The following is a 6,965-nucleotide window of genomic DNA, read 5'->3' on the forward strand; positions in this document are numbered from 1 at the left end:
AAAACTACAGCTACCCCCTTCTTGCCACCCCATGTGTGAGTCGTGATCTCACGCAGCGGCCACCCCGAGGAAACACTTCTGGCTCCGCCGCTGGTGCGCGGTCGTTGTTGCTGTGCGCGGCGCCTTTTCCCTGTTTATTTGCATTGTGCTTCACCTTGTTATCGAGAGGTGAAGCCGTTTTCTTAATTAGCCAATGCAGCGTCTTCGCAAATCGCCACGAGGCGATAAACAGAGAGCCTGAATCCTCTTAATGGACGAACGCGCTTCCTGGGTATCCGATGGTGTTTACCTTGGGGAATCTTTCTAAGGCCCTGATTTGATGAAACATTGGTCCATCCGTCCATTTTCAGGGCCATGGGTGAAGTTGCCAGGTCACCACAGGGCCACACAGACCGCATATGGACCCCGGGCCGTAGTTTGCCCACGCCTGGTCTGGTAGATAGAAACAAGACCTTGCCAAAGACACGTTACTTTTACGTGACTCCTCGAAACCAGACGTGTGGACCATACTGACAGAGCAGGTCATGATTGTTTGAATAACCACATTTTGTGTTGAGTTCTGTTTGTTTTTTCACTGAATGTACTGGGTTTTTTTTTTTTTTGGTGGGGCCTCGTGTGGAAAGCACCATCTGGTTTCACTGTAATAGACGGAGGGTGGAAATCAATACCTGGAAAACTATGAAGCTCACCAACAGCAAAAAAAAAACAGAAAAGCCCACTTTGGATCAATGCATTCAGGAATTTCAGCTTCTCTCCCGTCTCACTGTGTCTTGGCGAGGGGTCAACGCTGGTCACTCGCTCTCAGTACGACCACATGAGTCACTGTGGCTGCTGTGAATCCCCCCAGTGAGCGAGAGAGGGGGAGAGAGAGAGAGAGAGAGAGAGAGAGAGAGAGAGAGATGGAGAGAGAGTGAGGTTGAAACTCGGGTGAAGACGAAGAAGAAGAAGAAGGAGGAGGAGGAGGAGGAGGAGGAGTGGGGGACCTGATCGTGCACGCGCACGCGGGGCGCCTGGACTAGCACTGTTTACTGTAGACCCTAACACGTGGCTTTCACACCTCTGCGGACACACACGCGCACACAGACACACAAAACCGAGCAAAGTTGGGGAAGCAGCAGCAGCAGCAGCCTCCCGAGCAGATCACGAGCTGGACCGAACAACGCCGGCGCTGTCACGCACGCACGCACGCACGCAGCCCCGTTCTGAAAGACATAATAGACAGTCACGCACGCACGCGCGCGCGCCCGCCTCTCAACCAAACTTGAGGCGTTTTTCTAAAATTTCTCTCTCTCTCTCTCTCTCTCTCTCTCTCTCTCTCTCTCTCTCTCTCTCTCTCTTATTTGTGGGGTTTCGTGGGGGACTCAAGGTTGAAGCCGTTTGCTTGAACACGAATCCTCGCTGTGGAAGAAAGAGAGGAAAACGCCAGGCAGCAGCAGCAGCAGCAGCAGCATCTTGAATTCTCTCCCTGGTCAATCGGGGCAGCAGCATTAGAAGACAGTACGCGGAAGGATTTCATAAATAAATAAATAAATAAATAGATAAAAAATAAATAAATAAATAAATAGAAGAAACCCGACCCTCGGCCCCCCAAACACAACGAGACCCCCCCCCCTCCCCTCCACCTCCACCCCCCGCGAGTCGTGTATTAAACATCATAATAGTGGCGTGACTGTGCTGATCCCGATCCATCCATCCACCCCCGGTGCTCGCGGCGGGGACGCGCGGGACAAGCCCTTTCCCCCACACCCCCCACCCCGCATTCAAGGCGGCGGTAGCGGCGCGAGGAGAGCGGGAAGGGAAGGGGGGGAAGGAAGAGAGAGAAGAAAAAAAAAATAACGACGTGAAGGACACCCCGCCTCCCCCCTCCCCCACTTTTACCTCACCTGGCATATCGTCTTCAAAATCCATGTCGTCCTGTCCCTCGTCTTCATTACTCAGCGACCCCGGCATCTTTATCTCATAGCCGCCCCCCTCCACCACCACCACCACCACCAACAACCAACCAAAGCCCCCTTTTTACAGCGAGAACAGCGAAAGTTAACCCTCCAGACGCCGGAACTCGAGCTCTTTCTTCATCCAAATAGGAAAAAAGAAAAAAAGAAAAAGAAATGTCGCCCAGCTTCTTTTTTAAAATATATATTGAAAGACTTTTCTTTCTTTTTTTTTTTTACCCCGATAAACGCCTATTCCTCCCCCCCTCCACCGTTGTGGGATGACGGAACAAATCCCCCTCCTTCATTATTTTTTTCATTCCCTCTCTTATTTTAATTCCACTGATGTCTATCCAGGTCTTCTAGTCTGAAAAATAAGAAAGACCAAAAATGGAACACACATGCCCAGATTGTGACGTCTGGTCTGTTGCCATGACGATGCCATCCCATAATTTCCTCGCCACAACTACTAGTTAGTCATGCCGCTCTCCTAGTTACCACTTTGACTAGTAGTGTTGCAGGAGGAGGGGCGGGAGGGGGGTGAGGGAGAGAGAAAAAATAAGGAGCCCGCAGCTTCCAGGCGGATCCTCCGCTGCACCCGAACGGTTCTCCGCAGGAAGAACAAAACTTCTGCCGCTCGTCGGCACCGTTCGGCCACGCGAACATCTCAGATAAAAGGCGGAATATTAGCGAGGAGAAGCACACGTTCGCGAATGGAAGCCGGACAGTTTTGATGCGCTTTCTTCGAACGTGACGTGGTTTGTCTGGTGGTGTCATGATCGTCCAGCGCGGGACCCAAAATCTCACACCCCCCACCCCACCCCTCCTTCTGAATCAGCTCGGGACGCGTCCCCCCGACCGACCACCTTGAGATTGGAGGAGGTGGAGGAGGGGAGGAAGAAGCCCAGAGCATCCCGACGACAGCATGCTGCGAACAGCTCCGACTGGCCGTGTGTGTGTGTGTGTGTGTGTGTGTTGTGCTGCTACACACAGCTGTGACACAGGATGCCCCACAGAGAGAGCACGAGTAACAACAGCGCAGCAAAACACACACACGAGACAAAAATAAAATCTGCCCAAAGTCCAAGGCACAGGTTTAACAGGGACCGTTCAATCAATTTAAATATGGCAAACAATTCTCTTAAACTATAATTTGCACAAACAGTTTTCCGACACAGGCATAACTGATGAATTTTGTCTTTTGTTAACCTATTTATCTGTAGAAAAGTGTTAAAATAATAATAAAAAAAGACACTTAATCACACCTAATGTGCAAATTAAATATCTAGATAGGATGTTCTAGTTATGCTTTGTCAGTTATACTCAAAGACCTTTGGTGTGACTGTGAAAGCAACCAGAGTAAAAGAAGAAGAAAACAGACACTTTTGTCTCATTGACGGTTTATTAAAAGTGATGGAAAGTTTAATCTTCCTCCTCTTCCTCTTCGTCCTGGTTGATCTGGAAGTAGCGCAGCTCGTAGCTCTCCTTGGTGTTCGCCACGACCCTCAGCCAGTCCCTGAGGTTGTTCTTCTTCAGGTACTTCTTGGTCAGGTACTTCAAGTACCTGCAAGAAACACAGGACGAAGAAGAAAAAAAACAGAAGAGATGTTGATCACTTAGAATACTACACTGTTAACTGCAGGTTAACTGAGGTTTGTCCCTTATCATAAAAAAAAAACACTCACGTACTGTCCTGTCAGAAAGGTACTTTAGTGTTTTTGGATTAATTTCGTCTATGCAATCTTTGTTCATTGTCAGGAAAGATTCAGTCAACACATTTTCTAATGAATGTGAGAACATGATCCATGATGGAGGATTTTCCATGAGTTCCTCTCCCAGTGCTGGGTCACCCTCTGGTGGTCATGTCCAGAGATGAAGCTTCTTAAAGGGATCCACTCACTACTGACGTGGCCCCACACTAACAGCGCTGTAAAGCCTGAGGTTCGTAAATCTTTTCTTCTTTTTTTTGTTTTCAATACAGATATTTGCCAACAGTTTAATCAATTAAAAAAATAAAAATAAAAAATACTAAAGCACAATTTCAATTACAAAACATTTTTGATTTCAAGCTTTTGTTGTTTTTGTTTGTATTGCAACAATCCTCTGAGGAAATGTGAAACATTGTTTCATACGAACAGCTAGTATGTCAATATGACTATGAACATGACACAATCCACGAAAAAAAAAACCTATCACGCAAGTTTAGCTTTGTTGTTGGTCAATGTTACTGCAGGACACCACAGTCTGGTGGGGTTGAGTGGCCAGGGTCTCATCTAAATAATACAACTGGACCCATTCTGTGGTGATAGATGGTGTTGCATAGGCCAAAGCTGTCTTTGCTTTCAGGTGGTTAAAAAAAATGAAAAGATGCAGTGAGCAGCTGCAGGGTGACACAGGCTGTGGCAATCAGAAAATTGAGCTCGTGTCAATGTTAATCGTGACAGATGGATGAGACGGAGGACCTCAAGGAAAACAGGAGAACAAATGACTAAAGAGGAAACATTGTGCTTTCCGCAGCAAATGTATTTCCATCGGAAAGAGCCAAGTGGTGCAGTGATCAATCACACCATTTTGTTTCAAGACAGTGAAAAAAATAGTTTGTAGTTTTATTGAATAAAATCTTGATTGTATCATGTTGGGCATTTGTATAGCCACGTATCGGGAATTGGTAAATTGCATTCAAATAACTTGACTTAAACTACATGCAGTCAGCACTATACTGCCTCGTGTTCTCTGTATCATTTAAATGTGTTTTAGACAGATTATAAACCCCGAATATGAAGCTCATACCACCAATGAATAGAAAATTGCTGATTGGTACACAAATAACACAAATCCTGTGACGGTTGAAGGACGAAGACGGTGTGACTTCAGTCAAAGCTGCATTCATTTCCACGGATCAGCTCTGTCATAGCTCCTCCCAGTGCCTTCTGAAGAAACTTGGAAGTAACTCATATCAACTATATTCTAAGTTGGTCTAGTGAGATAACGCGGTGGAACTACAGTCAACCATGTAACAGGCAAAGAGACAGATAATGTCGGTTTGTAGCACTGCAGACAAAAGTTGACTATTTTCCACCTTGTAACCAACGTAACAACATTTAATAGTCTAACTTTGGCTGATCCGTTTTAAAACTCCATAAAATGTTGTGAATCAACTATTTTATGTAAATTTTATATGTCTAGAGCCTTCAGTAAGCCAGTAAAAAAAAAACTTACATTTTGACACTATATGCAGCATTTGGCCTGCAAGACAAGCCCACTTGTACTCCCAAGAGGTTTAAAAATATATATATATATATTTCAAATATAATACAGGCTTCAAAACTTAATAAAAGAAAAGGTCTTGGTATATCTTTGAAACAAATGTGTAGATCCCGGAAAACACGTGTATGACACACATGTACAAGAAAACACAGGTGACAAACGTTTCCGTACCTCTTTGAGAAGGGAACTTCAGAGCTCACTGTGATTTTACTCTTGCTTCTTTCAATGGACACCACACCTCCACCCAGGTTTCCAGCTTTGCCATGCACCTTGATGCGTTCCTGCAGGAACTGTTCCTGTGGGTTCAAAATGAAGGCCTAAATTATTCTGTTCAACTCATCAAGGAAGGTACATTTTGATGATCTCAGACAATGTTTGTTCAACACACTGTAAAATACTGATGTTCACAGCCAGTCGACTTCTATTGACACGAGTACAGGATATTTTGACTCGGTGTGAGGGGGGGAAAAATCTCATCGATCAAATTGATGAGCTGATCGCTTAGCAGGAATGTAACATGAAAACCGATGCACGGTGTTACTTACAAAGTTGGCCGCATCCATGATGCCATCCTCAACAGGATGAGTGCAGTCCAGGGTGAATTTCAGGATCTGCTTCTTCTTCTTCCCACCCTGCTTCTTAACCACTTGCTTCTTCTGGCGGAGAAATGCAAGGGGTTTTATTAAATCAAGCGCGCCATCGTATGAGCAAAATGCGTCCCTATACCACACGTTTAAAGAGTGACACTCCCGTCTTTTATACTTTCTATGAAGTAAGAATGACTAGCCAAAGTTTTCCTTTTAAATTGCACTGTGTTAAACATGCAACGGGTTCGCAAAGTCCATAATGCTTAGCATTAGCCGATAAACTTTCTAGCTCGTGTTTCCTGTTAGCTAGCTATGCTGTTAGCAAACGTAGCATTGCCGTCAGCCCAACGTGGTGTCGGACGACACGGCGGGCAAAAAACGTTAAAACCCCAACAAGAGCATCCGATGTTGTTTTTCAATGTAACACAAACTATTCATACACCTATCATTCGAAAATTGGCTTCCAAATATGGGCTAATCGTAGTTTATTTGATCGTTTATCTACTCACAATCGGGGCCATGGCTGACACGCTAAGCAAAAAGGAAGAAGCAAGGGCTACGCAGGACATATAATATCCGACCGCACGGTCGAGCGCATCGACTTATCTGTACTCGATTAAGTGCGTTCAACACGTTTTCGTCCTGTAAACACGATTTAGACGCAGTGACCCTTCGAAAGTGTAGCATTTCAGGTGTCTTATGTACGTAGCAATACGTTATTTAATATGGTCCAACGTATAGTTTTTCTTCTAAACATTATTTCTTTCTCTAAATATTTTTTTCTGCACAAACTCCCCTCCACCCTCCCAGCGCGTTCTCGGAGGGCTAGCCAAGACATGCTTGCCATGCATTGTAACCGCACAACTGGGCTCTGACAACTGCAGAACCAAATTGCAGGAATAACACTTATGTGAAAATCTACGCGCATTTAATGTGTGTGGTTTTTTTGTTTTTTTAAAATGTCTTCAATTTTCCCCACGTGTTACAAAATTTTATCTAAGGTGTCACAGGTCAAAATAAAGAAATGAATAAATTGTGTATTAAAAGCAAAAGGTGTTTATGTCCATTTTTCTTGTCAAATACAATTAATAACTTAACAACTAAAAAAAAATGTTTGTTTGTTTTTGTTTTTTGTTTTATTTTTAAATCATTTTTATGTTTAAGAAAATTAGACAATAAC

At 44.6% G+C, this 6,965-nt stretch overlaps 2 protein-coding genes across 4 annotated transcripts in view; both read right to left on the bottom strand.

The window, feature by feature from the left end:
• The window catches only part of chd5 (chromodomain helicase DNA binding protein 5), a 44,509-nt gene extending 41,964 nt beyond the window's left edge, over nucleotides 1-2,545 (bottom strand). The window contains exon 1 of one of the 3 annotated variants that reach the window (XM_076025086.1): nucleotides 1,884-2,542. In XM_076025086.1, coding sequence (XP_075881201.1) covers nucleotides 1,884-1,950 — 67 coding nt within the window. In that variant the 5' untranslated portion in view covers nucleotides 1,951-2,542. Of the gene's footprint in view, nucleotides 1-1,883 lie in introns of all 3 variants that reach the window. The other 2 variants (XM_076025084.1, XM_076025083.1) reach the window with 2 other exon arrangements.
• A 769-nt stretch (nucleotides 2,546-3,314) lies between these two features.
• Nucleotides 3,315-6,420, bottom strand: rpl22 (ribosomal protein L22). The gene is made up of 4 exons (XM_076025095.1): nucleotides 6,295-6,420; nucleotides 5,744-5,854; nucleotides 5,370-5,494; nucleotides 3,315-3,495 (listed from the first exon to the last, which is right to left on the bottom strand). Exons 1-4 carry the CDS (start codon nucleotides 6,352-6,354, stop codon nucleotides 3,354-3,356), a joined length of 438 nt encoding a protein of 145 aa, XP_075881210.1. The 5' UTR covers nucleotides 6,355-6,420; the 3' UTR covers nucleotides 3,315-3,353.
• Nucleotides 6,421-6,965: the final 545 nt, after the last annotated feature.

Source organism: Nelusetta ayraudi, unplaced genomic scaffold (genome assembly GCF_046127955.1).
Source record: "Nelusetta ayraudi isolate G7.1 ecotype Tasmania unplaced genomic scaffold, CSIRO-AGI_Nayr_v1 ptg000017l, whole genome shotgun sequence".
In the NCBI taxonomy this organism is placed as follows: domain Eukaryota; kingdom Metazoa; phylum Chordata; class Actinopteri; order Tetraodontiformes; family Monacanthidae; genus Nelusetta; species Nelusetta ayraudi.